The sequence below is a fragment of the Electrophorus electricus genome, chromosome 6 (genome assembly GCF_013358815.1).
Source record: "Electrophorus electricus isolate fEleEle1 chromosome 6, fEleEle1.pri, whole genome shotgun sequence".
NCBI classification, from domain to species: Eukaryota; Metazoa; Chordata; class Actinopteri; order Gymnotiformes; family Gymnotidae; genus Electrophorus; species Electrophorus electricus.
Genome location: NC_049540.1, coordinates 30,287,034 through 30,304,587, shown reverse-complemented (window position 1 = coordinate 30,304,587; position 17,554 = coordinate 30,287,034). Strand labels below are relative to the sequence as shown.

The 17,554-nt window shown below is 45.8% G+C and overlaps 2 protein-coding genes across 17 annotated transcripts; one reads left to right on the top strand and one right to left on the bottom strand.

The window, feature by feature from the left end:
* Positions 1-1,184: 1,184 nt before the first annotated feature.
* On the top strand, positions 1,185-7,525 carry si:dkey-71d15.2. 4 transcript variants are annotated; one of them, XM_035527534.1, is made up of 7 exons: positions 1,185-1,273; positions 1,939-2,022; positions 2,448-2,536; positions 5,046-5,159; positions 5,731-5,900; positions 6,218-6,281; positions 6,483-7,525. In XM_035527534.1, exons 2-7 carry the CDS (start codon positions 1,992-1,994, stop codon positions 6,534-6,536), a joined length of 522 nt encoding a protein of 173 aa, XP_035383427.1. In that variant the 5' UTR covers positions 1,185-1,273; positions 1,939-1,991; the 3' UTR covers positions 6,537-7,525. The 4 variants fall into 4 exon arrangements, with proteins under 4 accessions (XP_035383427.1, XP_035383426.1, XP_035383429.1 ...); XM_035527533.1 differs by having other exon boundaries at positions 1,185-1,820; XM_035527536.1 differs by lacking the exon at positions 6,483-7,525 and having other exon boundaries at positions 1,185-1,820; positions 5,731-5,910; positions 6,218-6,238.
* A 94-nt stretch (positions 7,526-7,619) lies between these two features.
* Positions 7,620-17,229, bottom strand: lipia (lipase, member Ia). Of its 13 annotated transcripts, XM_035527530.1 has the most exons (14): positions 14,817-14,903; positions 14,643-14,727; positions 13,970-14,131; positions 13,639-13,870; positions 13,321-13,384; positions 11,932-12,302; positions 10,124-10,232; positions 9,935-10,036; positions 9,694-9,783; positions 9,116-9,283; positions 8,848-8,937; positions 8,549-8,657; positions 8,246-8,419; positions 7,620-7,988 (listed from the first exon to the last, which is right to left on the bottom strand). In XM_035527530.1, exons 5-14 carry the CDS (start codon positions 13,373-13,375, stop codon positions 7,904-7,906), a joined length of 1,353 nt encoding a protein of 450 aa, XP_035383423.1. In that variant the 5' UTR covers positions 13,376-13,384; positions 13,639-13,870; positions 13,970-14,131; positions 14,643-14,727; positions 14,817-14,903; the 3' UTR covers positions 7,620-7,903. The 13 variants fall into 13 exon arrangements, with proteins under 13 accessions (XP_035383423.1, XP_035383420.1, XP_035383424.1 ...); XM_035527527.1 differs by lacking the exon at positions 13,639-13,870; XM_035527531.1 differs by lacking the exon at positions 13,639-13,870 and having other exon boundaries at positions 13,974-14,131.
* Positions 17,230-17,554: the final 325 nt, after the last annotated feature.

Genomic DNA, 17,554 nt, shown 5'->3' with positions numbered 1-17,554 from the left:
TCAAACTCAATGATGCTTAACAGACAGAAATCAGCTTTTACACTTAATCCACTCACACACTGTGACGAGTGGTGGCAAAGCAGGATGAGTGGACAAGCTGTGTCTAACACAACAAATGTTTTATTTGACACAAAGACAACTATGTGGTTAGCGAACTAACCTGGTTCAAACATCGACACACCTATACGTAGACACAGGACTTATATACATACACACACACACACTAACGACATACAATAAGGAGCAGGTATGAAACACAGGGAGGGTGTGGTCATACAGATGAACACACACACACACACACACACACACACACACACACACACACACACACATAGGGAAACGTTTGGGGAGAGGGGCCGTACCGTGACACACACCTACAAGAAGCGGCACACACAGTGTACTCTCAATGGGACGTTGGTGTTGTTTCAACTCTGTCTAGTTGTGTTTGTGAGCAGTCTCAGGACTGACAAGGAGCAAACACCCTCAAACAGATTGCCAAAGTAACCACTGGTTGTTAACACAGAGGATTAACTGGGACATTTGTGTCATGTATACCATGGGTTATATGACAGTCAGCAAAAAGAATGTTTACAAATCAGTTGAACACTTTAAAAGAACAAAAAACAAATATTGCATTGCAGATATAAAATAAACCTCACATAGCATAACTGACACAGGCTGTTCTCTTCAATACAGCTTCCATATGTTGGCTGAGAAGGCGCGGGTCAGGGAAGGGCCTTACGCACACTTAGAGTAGGACTGTAGCAGGACAGTAGCAGGACTGTGGTGGTACAGAGGAACACATCCTGTCAGTGTGGGAGATGGAGATGAGAAGAAATGATGGATGATAAGGAAAGACTGTATGAGTGGACTGAAGAGATCTTAGTGTAGGCAGACAGGGCTGCGCGGGCAGGACGCGGCCAACACCAACTCTACAGTCTTTAGTCTGAACACGTATCTGTGTTTTCTTATTTTACATGCTAAATCTGTCCTGTGTGTTCCTGCAAGTGTCAGACACCACGCTTGTGTTGATGTTTGAATGTAGCCAGAGTGGTGAGTGTTATGCTGTCCTCGTCTAAACTTAGCCCTGACAATAGTCAAACCCATACTGGTGTAGGGTTACAGGCGGCCAGGTTGTTATTTATAGGGATGTGTTACAGACTCCAGACTTCTGTCCACTGGGTCAGCAGAAGAGAGCAGAACAGTGAGCGCAGGGTGGAGAGAGGAGCTTTGGAACATAGTGAAGAGTGAATCTTAGGGTTTCTCAGAAGAGGTGTGTAATAGTGAAGAGTGAACCTTAGGATTTCTCAGAAGAGGTGTGTAATAGTGAAGAGTGAACCTTAGGGTTTCTCAGAAGAGGTGTGTAATAGTGAAGAGTGAAACTTAGGGTTTCTCAGAAGAGGTGTGTAATAGTGAAGAGTGAACCTTAGGGTTTCTCAGAAGAGGTGTGTAATAGTGAAGAGTGAACCTTAGGGTTTCTCAGAAGAGGTGTGTAATAGTGAAGAGTGAACCTTAGGGTTTCTCAGAAGAGGTGTGTAATAGTGAAGAGTGAACCTTAGGGTTTCCCAGAAGAGGTGTGTAATAGTGAAGCGTGAACCTTAGGGTTTCTCAGAAGAGGTGTGTAATAGTGAAGAATGAACCTTAGGGTTTCTCAGAAGAGGTGTGTAATAGTGAAGAGTGAACCTTAGGGTTTCCCAGAAGAGGTGTGTAATAGTGAAGAGTGAACCTTAGGGTTTCTCAGAAGAGGTGTGTAATAGTGAAGAGTGAACCTTAGGGTTTCCCAGAAGAGGTGTGTAATAGTGAAGAGTTTCTCAGAAGAGGTAAGCAGCACAGTAGTGAATTCTGCAGCTCAACCAGCTGCCCTCTCCCTCACCTGCTCTTTTACCTGTTTATCTGTTTACCTGTTTATGTTTAGCATCTCTCTTCTTGTTGTTTTAGTTCATGGTCTCCGAGCTTCCTGTCTGACGTCAACTCTCAGTCCTTGGGTGTCTATGGGAAACTACAGCTCTGCCCTGTATGGGGGTAAGTTCACTCTGTGCCCTGTATGGGGGTAAGTCCACTCTGTGCCCTGTATGGGAGTAAGTCCACTTTCTGCCCTGTATGGGGGTAAGTCCACTCTGTGCCCTGTATGGGGGTAAGTCCACTTTCTGCCCTGTATGGGGGTAAATCTCCCAGCTGGTAGGTGGCTTTTCTGTTATTTGTTTCCTTCAGATTTACACAGTTTCTAGTAAATAAGAGTTCAAAGTCACCATTTTGGATACTGACTGTAAATCTGCTTTACATTACAGAACATAATACTGGTTATTACTTGTGTACATAATAATAATATTTGTATTTTTAATCATAGTCTGTTCGTGTAGCTATACCAGTGGTGTATGCTGGTATAATACATTTCATTTGCTAATTTTATTTTGTCTGTTTAATCTCTCTGTTTGCACATCTTGAAGAGGTGGAAGATTTTAAAGCCATCGTGTCATCGTCAGAGAACGCAACGTCTCACAGACACACGCTGGAGACTCCGTTCTCAGATAATCATGTCAGTAAGTGCCTCCGTCATATGGACACTACTCAGCACAAACTACAGTGGAACCTGAGACAGAGTCTTTGTGTATCATGGACAGTTTTATAAGACGGACAAATAGTCTCAGCCTGGCCACGTTAGTCCACTACAGTAGTTATATGTTCACTGTTCATGGGAACCCACTTACTGGCACAACTTAACACCACAGGCTTACACCACTGTTTTAACACCACAGGCTTACACCACTGTTTTAACCCCACAGGCTTACACCACTGTTTTAGCACCACAGGCTTACACCACTATTTTAGCACCACATGATTACACCTCTGTTTTAGCACCACAGGCTTACACCTCTGTTTTAGCACCACAGGCTTACACCTCTGTTTTAGCACCACAGGCTTACACCACTGTTTTAACACAACAGGCTTACACCTCTGTTTTAACACCACAGGCTTACACCACTGTTTTAACACCACAGGCTTACACCACTGTTTTAACACTGCAGTGCTGCAGGTTTGGTGACTCTCAGTTAAAAGAAATTAAGAAAATAACTCAAACCTGACTGAAATAACCAACTGCAATTTACCCATTAATGTCAAAGCTGTAACCTTCACCTATAGCCTGGTTTTCAGCAGATCCTGGGAGTTTGTGCAGTGAGTGTGGAGTAGCATGAGGCCCTGACTTTGACTCCCACCTGCAGTGGTCAGGGCCCCTGAGATTCTGCCATCTCCAGAGGAACTGCCTGCTGGATAACACAGACAGTGTTCTGCACTGCCCTGGCTAACACAGACAGTGTCCTGCACTGCACTGGCTAACACAGACTGTGTCCTGCACTACACTAGCTGGCTAACACAGACAGTATCCTGCACTGCACTGGCTAACACAGACAGTGTCCTGCACTTCACTGGCTAACACAGACAGTGTCCTGCACTACACTAGCTGGCTAACACAGACAGTGTCCTGCACTGCACTAGCTGGCTAACACAGACAGTGTCCTACACTGCCCTGGCTAACACAGACAGTGTCCTACACTGCCCTGGCTAACACAGACAGTGTCCTGCACTGCACTGGCTAACACAGACAGTGTCCTGCACTACACTAGCTGGCTAACACAGACAGTGTCCTGCACTGCACTAGCTGGCTAACACAGACAGTGTCCTACACTGCCCTGGCTAACACAGACAGTGTCCTGCACTGCCCTGGCTAACACAGACAGTGTCCTGCACTGCACTGGCTAACACAGACAGTGTCCTGCACTACACTAGGTGGCTAAAACAGACAGTGTCCTGCACTACTCTAGCTGGCTAACACAGACAGTGTCCTGCACTGCACTGGCTAACAAAGACAGTGTCCTGCACTTCACTGGCTAACAAAGGCCTGCAGGACTGCTGTGGATCAGGACATCCTCTGGCTCAGCTCCTGAACCCGCCAGTAGTGTTAATGAGCAGAACTACAGGCTCAGTGTTGCTATTCCTGCATTTATAAAATACAGAAGCGTTAATTCTGCAGTTATGAGCTCAGCTGAGCAGCTGACTCGGTTGTGCACGTTGTGATCTGAACAGTCTGCAAAAGGCAGAGGTGGTGGTGAGGGTTTGTATTCACCATGGGCTGTGGTATTTGTGCTTTTGACACTGTGAAGGGTGTCTGAGATGTTCTTGGGCTATATTTAACTGTTCGGAATTAACAGGAGGAGAACATATGCATGTGCGCGCGCACACACACACACAATGGGAACTGAGACTATGGGAACTGATTTCAGACTAAAGCATCATATGTTGTGAAGTTGGGGATCTGGGAATGTGATTACATTTAGAGTGGCAGCATTTGAACGACATTCACAGCAGCTAGGAGTAAAGCAGGAGTACAGGAGGTGTAAAACAGACTTTAGTATCAGTGGGTGTTCTCTCTGGGACTCAGACCCATCACCATGGTGACAGCAGCAGCTTGCGCTACCTGCTCTACCAAGTGAGCTGCCTACCCAGTATCCTATCTCTGCATCCCAACAGCTAACATTCCTCTCTGGTTCCTCTTGATCTGTCAACACTTCCCTCTTATTTCTCTTCTTCAGTCCAAACAGCAGATGGCAGCTGATGTGTGTGTGTGTGTGTGTGTGTGTGTGTGTGTGTGTGTGTGTGTAGTCATGCAGTGTAGATAATGATGAAGATGCCTGGGTCAAACAGCACAGGGCCTTGTGTAGTCTTTAGTGTAGTGTAGTGTAGTGTAGTGTAGGTTGGTGTGCAGTGTGGTGTGTAGGATGGTACTTAGTGTATAGTGCGGTGGGTAGTATAGTGTGTTGTGTGTAGTGTGGATGGTCACGGGCAATAAGGAAGGACGGACATACAAACACACACACACGTCCTAAGCAGAGTCCAGTGTAAATAAGTGAATCACATAGACTGCACAGAACAAATTCCAAATTTGTTCCAAATTTTTGTCCCTGTTCCCCTTGATTTGTGTGCCGTGTCCTTCCATTCCATGTCCATCCCCATTTCCCCTGTCCATCCCTGTTCCGTGTCCTCTGCAGGCCTGCCCTGAGGAGGCCATAGTGTGGGAGCAGCAGACGCAGGCAGCGCTGGGAGCCAATCAGCTCACACCTGAGTTCCTCACTGAGACTGGACAGCCACACAGTGATGATGCAGTGAGCCAGACACACTCAGCCAAGCTCAGCCCTGTTGCTCCAAGCTTCAGCACACAGTTAAATCCAAAGACTGTAACTAAAGCAGCAGATATTGGTGTCTGAAAACATGCATGGGTCATTTTGAATGATCACGTCTAGGATGCAAAATGTCAGGCGCACATGTAAATTACAGCATGTGAGAACCATGGTGTCAAAGCCCTGGTCTGGTTAATGGGGCAAACGGGACACCTGTGTCAGTGTGGCTACAGGCCACTGCCCCCTAGTGGCAATTATTAATCATCACCATCTAAAAATTGGACTAGCTAAAATGTAATTAGCAATTTTAAACTTTCATTTAAATTAAAATACATAATTTAGTATTTTGTTTTTATTCTTCTATTATATAACCCACTGACATTCAAATCTACCATCCCTGGGTGTTTTTGTTGTGTGCTATTGAAGCTCAAATGCCTTCACACAGACTCTTACCCAAAGTGTCATCTACTCATCCTCTCATCCACTCATCCTCTCATCCTTTCATACACTGTAAAGTATTTGACAGATTTTGACCTTTCACTCCTGCGGTTCTCAGGAGGCTGTGAGGAACGCTCCACATCTGAGGGTCTTCTCTCTCCCCTGCCTCCCCAGTGCCATGGAGCTCCCACCCAGAGCCCCACCACATGGCCCTCCTACGCTGGAGCACCTCCAGGTGGAGCTCCAGGACATGAGAGAAGAACTACAGCAGCTGAAGAGTCAGCACAAGTGTGTGTGTGTGTATTAGGGGTTATTAACCTAAGATACATGTGTTTGCCTTGAAGATAATACTGAAGTTATTGGTAATGGTGATGTTATCGGTGTTTTTATTACAGTGAATGCAGCTCTAAAATATGATTTTTGAGATATTATATATTATCATTCTACATACCCATTGGGTTGTATCACAATATCAGATTCATACAATGTATTTTGTATTACTAACAGACTAGCACAGCATTACACTAGCAAACTAGCAGATTAGCAGACTAGTAGAATAGCAGAAATCCTGATCTGCCTTCCTGACAGGAAACCTTGTGTTGCAGGACTGAGATTAAACTGCTGATGAATGAACTTGATGAAGAGAAGAAAAAGCGTTTGTCCATGCAGGTAAGAATGTAACTTCCTCTAACCCTCTGAGCATGGAGACCTGATCCCAGACCTGTGCATCTGTTCTACAACCTTGTTTATTCACTAAATATTGTGATTGTGGAGCACAAGTCTGATCCAGGATCAGAACTCCTACTCTGATGTGCAGAGTTCCCATTGTCTTCCTGTTTCACTGTTTGTTGTGTTTCCCGTCTGGCTCAGGTTGAGGTCGAGCGTATTAAGAAGCACATGTCTAAACACACAGCACATCAGTAACATGCCCAACACCCACCCACAGGGGGGCCGCACAACTCTCACACGTCACTGTGACCACACACATTCCACACGTAACCGTGAAAATGCACCATGATCCCTGTTATTGGCTGGGGAAGGCCAGCCTTCCTGCAGAAGAAGATTCAGAGAGGAAGGTCTCTCCGACGGAGTGTGTAGGGGAGCTATGAGGAAAACACACTCGCCGGGCCTGCAGTTCTACCAATGTCTTCACCTCCAGACTTTGTGCCCTACTGACCATACCCCCACTGCACACTTGTGTCTGCCTCGTGCTCTACCTGTTAGACCGGTATGGGTTTTTGGTTTCTGTACTGGATAACTTTGGTTTGTTCTGGGTCAGCTCTGTTAAAGCAGCTACACAGCAGCTACACCTGAACACCTGAACCACACTGAGGTCATCGCATCTGCCAGTTACAGAAAATAACCAACACGAGTTGCTGAGAGCGGTTATAAACTGTCTCATAAATGCTGTAGTTGTGTGAGCTGTCAGTAATCTCAAGTCTTCTGTCCTGCTGGACTTCTATTACGAACATTAAATGTAAAGTTTATTAACGCGACTCCACTATTCAGTCAAACATGTTTTAACTATTTCCAAGCAACTTGATTTAAGAGTAATGATGCTACATGCTACAATCTCAGTAATCAAAAATACAAGGAAACTATTGTACATGTATTTAAACTACATGCATTTAAACTACTGTGCATGTATATAAACTTCATGTGCACTGGTATTATAGTGCATTATACCGATTTATAAGTTAGATGTCTTGGTTTCTGTTTTCTGCTCTGATGTTGAAATGCATACATCTGGATTTTCTTTCAAATATTTAAAAAGACAACTTCAAAATAAGAGGTTTGTTTCAAAGAGTTCCAGTTTCATTAATATAACATTTATTTAAAAAAGCAAAACCAAACAAACTGAAGTAAAGTGAATGTCTGTACACTCTTCACATTAAAGGTTACATTAGCATTTATCATTGTGTCTGTCATAAAGTCTCCTAAATTTGGCACCAATATGGGATGTATTAAAAACATAAATCACCTTCAAGTCGTTACCTTCAAATTGTGTCTACTTGGACAGACTCCTCCAGTAAAACAGACCACACTCACAGTAAAAAGATGGAAGTATTTAAAATTTTGCCCAGAATTTGTTTACATTAGTTAAAGCACCCTTGCTTTCCTGAATGGGATAAGTAAGAAGACTCCAGATGAGTCCATGCGGTCTGGGCCAGCTGCGCCAGATGCTACCAGGATTCTGGAATAACTGACTCCAGATATGTCCATGTGGTCCGGGCCAGCAGGGTTCTGGCAGACACAGGTGCACTCATGGTCCAGGGCTCCTGTATTCTGGCTTAGAAGTTGGAGTCCTGACAGGGAATGGGTCTGAAGGTCACCTCCGTGTTCTCCATCAGGAGAACATCATAGCGACACATGGGCCTGTAAGAAGATTGAGAAGAGCTGTTATCTGCTGCGCTGTCCGGCCGAACGGAACAATGATACCACCTCTGCTGGGAAGCAGGTAAAGGTCTATGGGAAGGTAAAGGTAAAAATACTTTTTAAAAAGAATTTCTTATAATAAAGATATGTATACATCAAAGCTAATGTTTATAATATGTCATTAATTTCCCTAAATAAATATTTCTATAAATCTGTATTGTAATTATGGCTGGTTTCCTTGATGGTGGAGCTCTTGCCTCAGGTGTGAGTCCAGCGGGGTGAGGCGTAGTCGGAGCACGCGGAGCTTGTGACGTGCTGCACACACGTTTCCTGTGCTGTAGGTCAGTGTGATGGTCTCAACGAGCTGTAGGGCTCTGTCGAAGCGCGCCAACAGCGTGGTCTTCGTGTACATCTCAAACTTAAAAGACTTGCTAAGTTGGAACAGAAGGAATCAAAGCAACAACTTTAACGAGGCATCACACAGTCCTTTCACTGGATGTTGTGTTTAGCTGCGTGTCCAGGAGCACGGGACAGATCAGACAGCCGTCCAGCTGACTTACTGGTTGATTTGGGCCATGGCCTCCTCTGCTGGGTTTTGTAACTTGATGGTTACTGAGCCCCACCGGGGCTGAGAGTTCCAGGTCAGAATGTCAACCTCGTAGTTGGTCTCTGTTAGAAGGACAATCAATAACCACTAAAAATGACCGGGATTAATGATCTCGTATGATAACTGAACCTGGAACTAAAGTCCAGCCTCACTGACTATTGGCTACCAAATGCTGCAGTCACGGTGTGAACACAGTCCTTGCAGCAGTAGGATAGTATGGCTTTATGCTACCATGTAGAGGTTTCCACTCACGGCAGAATGGAGATTGTTTGTTTGTTGTAAAATACGTTGACGTCTGTCCAAGTTTAACCAGTAAATCCTTCCAGTTAATCAAAGTGGGCCCTGGGACCAGACAAAGCCACAACATGCATCACGTACAGTGTAGTAACACTAAAGGCGCACAAACAAGCACCCACACAAAAAAATTCACAAAAGCTCCAAACACAAAGGCCAGCAAACACTCACGCTTCTAGAAGTCTAGTATTGAACTCAGTAATGTATGGTGATTACTGAGGCTTACCAAATACTGGGCACCCTGCTGAACTGAACTGATCACAGCGTAAGCACTTGCCATCCAGGTAGTCTGAGTAGCTTGCACAGGGGTAGCCAATGAGCGGACATGTCACGTTAAAGGACGCGACGTAGAGGAACACTGACCTCTGGTGGTCACACTTGAAATATTGTGAACCTGTGGGAGAGGTCAGAAATATAGTTTAGTGAGAACACTAAAGTGAACTATATTGAACTTTGGGTGTGTAGAGTTTAAGAGGCATTAAGATGCATGTATGTGTGTGCTAGTTCATGTCTGAACAGTTATTCATCTGAACTTGTGATGCGTGGCCCGCACATGTCAACAATGCATTCCTGAACTGGGTCTGTCCCGCAGGACACCTGCGCAGAACCTGATCACTTTACTGCTGCGACACTCTGGCCAGTGGATAAAACCGTTGAGAGAAAAAAAAAAGAGAGAAAGACTGAACTGCACTTGGCAAAGACGTGGAAGACGTGACGAAGACAGTGTGAGATTGCTGAGTCAGTCCACGGTCCCGCTGGATGTAATCCAGACGGAGTAATCTGGATTATGGGCGATTCACTGACCTGAGAAGATGGTCTTGGGACAGCCCGGCTGGTCGGCTCCGCCGTTTGCGTAGAAGTCAATGTGACCCAGGGGATTCCGAAAGCCAAACGCTACATTGAACACATCATAACCATCTCAATGAACTCCGCAACACAACAATCTTATTAAAGTCAGAACAGTCCAGGGCATCTGCTGCCTTGAGCAACCACGTGAATAACACTAAAAACACTACAAACGTGGTGTAACGTCGGCGAGGCGCACCGTCCATATCCGTGTGCAGAGCCTCCACAAACTGAGCGTCTGATGGGTCCAGACGGTCGTCCACTGGCTTCCCTGTGAACGAGGGTCCAGCAGGATCTAGGGCTGCCACACACAAGCACACGTCCAGGATTAGTGACGTGATCCAGGAGTGTTAGTGCAGTTATACTGACAGCGGGACAGCTGGCGCACCTGTAATTCTGCCGATGGAGCCGTTAAAACTGGCGCCAGTGAAGCCGGAAATGTGAGCTCCTAAACTCACCCCGATCATGTGTACAGAGCTCAGGGAGATGCCTTTTAGCTGCCACACACACACACACACACACCATGGAACAGTTCAGTAGCTGTTGAAGATCAACTGAACGTAACATCTGTACAGGACTAAGAAATTCATCGTTAACCATACACTGTACACAGAAATCCTAAATACTAGAGTGTAAACTCATTAAACGGTCTGTTTGCTTGGACCCTGAGCACACAGTTATCCACTGTGTTCAGAAACTTAATTACACTGGGAAAGGTTGACTCAGTGGAACCAGTGAGATATCAGCAAGGGTTTCTCTGTTTAATGGGTTAAGAACTTTACGGAATAAACATTGATTTACATGCTGGTTTTTCATAACCGACTAGTATTCTGTTTTTCTGAGAAAGCCACCTGGACTGTAAACACTGGAATGGCTTCGGGTGCTGTATTGCACACACAGTGTTTATATTATATCCTGTATCCGTACTGGATACAGTCCTTACTGGGACATAGTCAATCAGCACTGGGCTGTAGCCAGGGCAGGGCCATAGTCAGTACTGGGTCATAGTCAGTCATTACTGGGCTGTAGTCAGTCAGTACTGGGCCGTAGTGAGTACGGGGTTGTAGTCAGTCAGTACTGGGCTGTAGTCAGGGCTGTGCCGTAGTCAGTACGTAGTCTATACTGCAGTGGGAACTAAATTAAATACTAGAACACCAAATAAGGAACATGAGAAAACATCTAATAACCTCATTAAAAGCAGAATTACACTTAGAGTAGGCAGCATACAAAAACTGCATTGTCTAGTAGTACAAAACTTCCTAAAGTATCGTTTGCTGTAATCTGAATCGGAAAGAATGGTGCAGAGTGTCCTGATTCCTTCTCTGGTAAATCTTACACACAAACACCTTACAGGTACAGAGATCTCGTGAGGTACAGACAACTGCACAGGACAGGGAGTTAGGACTCCGTTACCAGTGCGCGCCATCTATTTGCAAATGTTACGCTGTTTTGCAGAAATCTCTCTGAGAGGGTGCAGTCTGCCTCTGGAGGGGAATGTGTATGAACGTGGGGAGAGAAGACCAAAAGGAATCAGTCTGACCAAGTCTGACCACTTGGTGGACAGGGACAGGGACACCATGCAGAGACAACATTTCCTAACACTCACAGAGCAAAAAAAACCTCCCACTCATCACTGAATGCTTGAGAACTATAGCAACAGAAAAGTCCCAACACACGCACACACACCAGCTGGGAGGACATGCCCATCCTATGCAACTGCAGCCCCAAGCCATGCCCTTTCCCCTACAGGCAGCCCTAGGCCACGCCCCTCCATGGCAGGCAGCCCTAAGCCACACCCCACTCCACCCACAGGCAGCTCTAGGCCACACCCCCTCCACTCACAGGCAGCCCTGTGAGCTGTGTCTGATGTGGTTAAACGTGAGGAAAAACACAGAGAACACAGACTCCACACAACCAGCACTGGGAACTCACAGTAACCAGTACTGGGAACTCACAGTAACCAGTACTGGGAACTCACAGTAACCAGTACTGGGAACTCACAGTAACCAGTACTGGGATTCTTGCACCATCACAGCAAGGAAGCACTGAGGTTTTGAATCAGGAGGATTGGGAAGTAGTTACCCCACGCCTAGTAGTTGCCCCGCCCCTGCTGGTTGCCCCACCCCTGCTGGTTGTGACAGGCCTGCAGGCCACACCCTCTCTCACTCAGCACCTCTACCTCCACAATGCTCTCACCTGCATCTTCAGGAGGAAGGCGGTCAGGTTGGAGGCCACGAGCCGCGTGTTCTCCACGACCTTCGGGTAGATGATGTGCGTGGCTCCTCGGTTCCAGTCCACCACCACGGCGTTGACGTCCTTGTGGCTCAGCGTGGCCTCCACCACCTTGTGCATCCAGATGGGAGGGGAGCCAGTGGGCCGGTATCCGTGGATGATGAAGGTGGTAGGCCGTGAGACGTTGAACTCGGGGTTGCTGAAGGGGTCGTCGTGGGACAGCAGAACGCCACAGCTAACGTTGGCACGCGTGTACAGAAGAAGCCTCACTTGGACAGAAGAACCAGCGATGGAGTGCTTCAGGTCCAGATCGGTGATCTCCTCACATTTCTCAGCTGCAGGGTCAGAGGAGACTGTGTGTGTGTGTGCGTGCGCACATTGAAAATATGCAGTTTGTGCATGGATATTTGTTTAAAACATGCTCTTTCTTTGTATTTGTGTGTGTTTTTGTGTATGCTCTGTGGGTGTTTAAGTGGGGGTGTGTGTTTGTGTGTGTAAATGGGGAGTGTTCATCCTGTACAGGTACAGAGGGACACCAGCAGCAGAATGCTGGTGTGTAGAAAGAGGTCTGAACCCCCGTGTTTGTGTTACTGTGTGTCTCATCAGATCTGACTGTGGTCTTTGATCTCTGTGCTGCTCTACACATATTTTATTGGTTTAATTCACATCAAACAACCAATCCGCTAACACTGCATTTTTCTAACACATAAAAAAACACTGATGGTAAATGTTTAGCAACTTTGCAGCCTTTGTGGCCTGACCCTCATGTGGTGTTCTCGGTAGTTTTGTCTCAGTTCTTGAGAGTTGGTGGTTTCCAGCTTTCCAATGTTATCATATTTAAACTCAAGCGTTTACAGTAAATGTGAACCTCCCTATGACAAATGAAAGTGACTTTGCTTCCCTGCTGTTTCACAATGAGTACGATGTTAACCGCGCTGTTGTGAAGAACCACAGCACACACTACAAAACCTCTTTCTGAGGTCAGTTTGGTTTCCATTCCTGCCTCCCTGGCACAAACAGGCCCTTGCAGCAGTGGCTGTAGGCCGGGGCCTGAGCTCCAAACTCTGGTAACACATGAGGAACTGAAAGGGGAATCCCAGGATACACACACTATATGTGTGTGTGTGTGTGCAGGGGAAGATGTGTTACACACACTAGATGTGTGTGTGTGCAGGGGAAGATGTGACACACACACTAGGTGTGTGTGTGTGCGGGGGAAGTTAAAAATACACTTTTAGTCATCTGCCCATGGACCAGAATAATGATTTTTCATTTGGTGAGTGACACATTTGGAGAAAAATGTGGCAGTTTGGATATAAAGAGTCAAGATGTTGGTGACACATGTGACCTCACCTGGGTACTGTGCCAACGACGCTAGCACCACAGCCAAGAACAAGCACCAGGGCATCGTAGCAAGCTGTAACGACAGGGACAAGGGGTAAACACCACTCAACATACCACTTAAACACTTAAATACAACACTCACATACACCACTCAACACTTAAATACACCACTCACACACACCACACTCCATCAAACACAGCACTCACACACACCACTCTCCATCAGACACACCACTCACACACACCACTCTCCATCAAACACAGCACTCACACACACCACACTCCATCAAACACAGCACTCACACACACCACACTCCATCAGAGCACCTGTGCCACATTTCAGACTTGCCAGCGGAGGATCAGAACACAGCACCATTTCCAGGGTAAACAGTCATTAACTGATTACAGGGAACAGGGAAGCTAAAGCAAGTAAAGTCTGTGCTATGTTGTGGTGCTGTCCTCCAGTGCTGGATCACGAGCCCAGACTCCAGCCCAGACTCCAGCTCAGACTCCAGCCCAGACTCCAGCTCAGACCCAGACCTGAGTACCAGTTTGTCTGCTGAAAATGGTAAATGGTAGTTTGGTAGTAGACTGACAGCTCCTATCAGTTTAACTAGAGCTTTAGTTAGCTAGTGTAGTAAACACATTTCCCTCCTACCTGCCTGTGCTTGTCTGTCCACCAGCACATTCCTGACTTCGGCTGTGTATGTCAGTCCCAGCTTGCTACATGGCCCGTGAATGTTTCATTCTCATACTGAAATCAAAGGTCCACTCTGCTCATCTGTTTCAAATTTCAGTTTCCATGAGAAAGATGGTTGCACTACAGAAGACAGACCGGTTCCTTAGACTGGTCACACGCCCACACATACTTACATTTACGGCATTTAGCAGACGCTCTTATCCAGAGCGACTTACAAAGGTGCTTTGTCATTTACTCATAGAACACATCCTATTACAGTACAGTAGGTTAGAGTCCAATATACCAATGATCTAGAATACTGTAGAATACAGGGATTACTGCTGATGGCTAGAAGTACAAAATACATAAGGTCTCTCTTAAACAATGATAAGTGCAGTAAACAATATGCGCTAGAGTTTGCTAAACATAACATTAACAATACCCTACAATAAGTACTAAATTAGTCAGTCAATGATTACCGCATGATTCTCCAACACTTGTCTAAAAATAAACATGCCATTCTTTGGTCTAGAAATCAAAATGGATCTAATAGCATGACATGTTAAATCCACTCAGCAGTGTGTGTGTGTGTATCCTAGAAATCCCCCAGCAGCAGTCTTGTTCCGGTCCTAATCTGACAAAACTTGTTCACCTGCACCAAGCTGTTCGTGTCAAACACACTCCCAAGCGCGCACACACATGACTAAAAGTCAAAGTCCTGTGAGTGAAAAGGACTCCTGTAATAGAAGCACAATGCTTTTAGGCAGGAGCTCATGAGGTCTGTGTTGTAGGAGAGAGAGAGAGAGAGAGAGAGAGAGAGTCTCACCATTCTGAAATTCAATGAAAAAAGCAAAGGCAGCTCCGTCAGTCTCACTGGGAAATGGCTGTGTATTTTTCCTCTCGGGTGTCCGGCTGTGGAATAGGGAAGAAGTTCCAATTCAGTTGGCACCTCTCTGCGTGTCATAAACCAAGCCTATTTGCGACAAAAAGACCAGCCCACATGTAGGTGGCACATTCCTTTCTGTAACACGATCCTGAAGTTACTACCTGTCACAGAAAGGAGCCAGACCTTAGCCATGACTCCGTCCTGCTCTCTCTGGTGCTTAACTGTAGCAACACATTCATGGTTATCAAGGCAGGAGCTGCTGGTGTGCATCTAATTAAAATAATTAATATGTTTTATAGGATAGCGAACAGCTCGCTCAGCTACACTGACCATTTACTGCTGTAATAAAGGGGGCACACAAATCCCTACACATGCTTAAAAACTCACACCTCTAATGTCTCGTCCCTAAAGTTATGTCTGTAATGTAGACCAGCCTCACATCGGACTGATGTCTTGTAGTAAAACGCACCACATCCCCCAAACGTTTCACACTACATGTTATTATGCAGATAAAAACTTACCTTGGTTCCTTGGCCAGGTTAGGAGTGCTGCTTCAGCGCCATCTGCTGTGCCAATGTGGTACTCCGACTAACCCTCCGCGTGAGTGCCGTATGTTTGAGTTTCCCCCCCAAATCCGGTTTGCTGCTATAATGAAAATACTTAAAAGTCACGATGATAACGACAAGACTACATTGGTGGGGAATCGGCACAGCTCTGTGAAGGAAGAGCTTTTGTACGAATTGTTTCTGCGCGGAAAGCATGACACCCGGACCGCAGCACGAAAGCGCCTCGCGGCTTCGTGCGGTACAAGCACGCTCCGCCGCACGGGACAGTGTGGCTGCAGCGTAATCGTGGTAGGCAGCAGTGATGTTCTGTGTGGTCTGGGCCTACCGTGGCTTTACCGTGCTTAAGGTGTTCATGAGTTCTGCAGCAGTGCTGCAGTTCTGTCATTTCGAACAGTTCCTTTAACGTTGCATAATTTCCTTTATTTTGCTGTAATGTTTATTTTTTGGATTTGTGAGACCTCACTCTGCAGGTGTGTGAAGCAGTAACCCCTGACCCATGGAACACACATCCAAGACACAGATGTCACTCAGTCTTCACTTTCAAAGTGGGACCACTGGTAGAAAACATGGCTGTCGTCCGAGGTCTTTATCCCACAGTCCATCTGGTCCTTCAGGTTCCCACCCTCCCTGTAGGAGTCAAGTGTGATGACAAAGGACCCAACCAGTTACATTAATCAACTACAAGGGATTACAAAATCCAGTACTGGATTTGGATCTGAGGTCCAAATTTGAATCCCCCCTGATCTATAACAACTGTGGCTTTGTTCTGCCAGTTCTCTGTGGTCAGCGCGCTCAACGTTGGCATGTTATTTGGACTGTATAACTGATTGTGTGCGTGCGTGCGTGCGTGTGCGTGTGTGCGTGCGCGCGTGTGTGTGTGTGTGCGCGTGCGCGTGCGTGTGCGCGTGTGTGCGTGTGTGTGTGTGCATGTGCGTGTGCGTGTGTGTGTGTGTGTGTGTGTGTGTGTGTGTTGGTCACTGACTCTTTACTCTTTTGCCCAGGAGGTTTTAATCACACAGTGAACACAGCTGGAGTGATCTGGTAAAAGCGCAGCATACACACAGAGCTTTCTCCAGCCTGCTAAACAACATCCACGTTCTGCTGAGTGTTTCCCTGTGCCACTGAAGGGCTGATCTTCACTGCCCTTCACGTGTTCTATCTACAGGTTTAGCAGCCAGTGTGACCTGCCCCTCTGATCAGTCTCACTTGCAAACATACTTGGCTAAATGGCCACAGCATCCTCATGGCCAGACTCTTGGATCCCCTGCTCAAATAGACAGTCCCAGGTCTTGGGCTGTACCAACTCATCAAAGGTGTGTGAAGGGCACAAGTCACAGAATGGGCAGCCCCACAAACACAGGGGAAACCATGTGAAGAGACAGGAAAAAAAAGAAATTTTTAATATATATATATATATATATATATATATATATATATATATATATATATATATATATATATATATATATATATATATATAAATTCATTAAGCATGTAGCTAGAACAAATATACCTACTGCACTCTATTGTGTCTGTGCTGGTAATTATGTACAGTATTTAAAGTACATATTAACCAGTATTTATGTGCAATATTTAAAGTACATATTACATAAATGCAGTAGGCTAACTAAGGCCAAATGCTTTGGGAGGGTCGGGGTTTATGGGAATTTTGATTGTTCGCTATTTGATTATTTGCCTGTATTTAATGTATGTTGCATTAAATAAAAGCAAACAAGTATGCTAGTAACATAATGTCTACATGCTAAAGGTTAAATTCAATGAAAAAAGCAAAGTATGAAATGGAATCAATGTGATTCATTTTGTGAATGAAAATGGTGAGAACAGTGTAGTGCTTTCTGCTTGACATCATCTTTCCTTTATCAGTCATCTCGTAAAGTCCTTAAAAGGCCGTTATAATGGGAATTGTGTGGAAGTGTGTTTTGCTGAACACTCTCAGACCCAAAGCCCTTCATCCAGCCTGGCTTCTGAAGGTTCTCCACCCATACACCCAGCCTGGCTTCTGAAGGTTCTCCACCCATACACCCAGCCTGGCTTCTGAAGGTTCTCCACCCATACACCCAGCCTGGCTTCTGAAGGTTTTCCACCCTGACA

Coding starts and splice junctions, on each gene's coding strand:
- si:dkey-71d15.2 (XM_035527534.1), top strand. CDS start 1,992: ATGGGAAACTACAGCTCTGCCCTGTATGGGG. Junction 2,023..2,447: donor CAGCTCTGCCCTGTATGGGG/GTAAGTTCACTC, acceptor CACATCTTGAAG/AGGTGGAAGATTTTAAAGCC. Junction 2,537..5,045: donor CTCCGTTCTCAGATAATCAT/GTCAGTAAGTGC, acceptor TGTCCTCTGCAG/GCCTGCCCTGAGGAGGCCAT.
- lipia (XM_026995883.2), bottom strand. CDS start 14,954: ATGACACGCAGAGAGGTGCCAACTGAATTGGAACTTCTTCCCTATTCC. Junction 8,938..9,115: donor AGCAGGGTGCCCAGTATTTG/GTAAGCCTCAGT, acceptor GTCTGGTCCCAG/GGCCCACTTTGATTAACTGG. Junction 8,658..8,847: donor CAAACAATCTCCATTCTGCC/GTGAGTGGAAAC, acceptor TCCTTCTAACAG/AGACCAACTACGAGGTTGAC.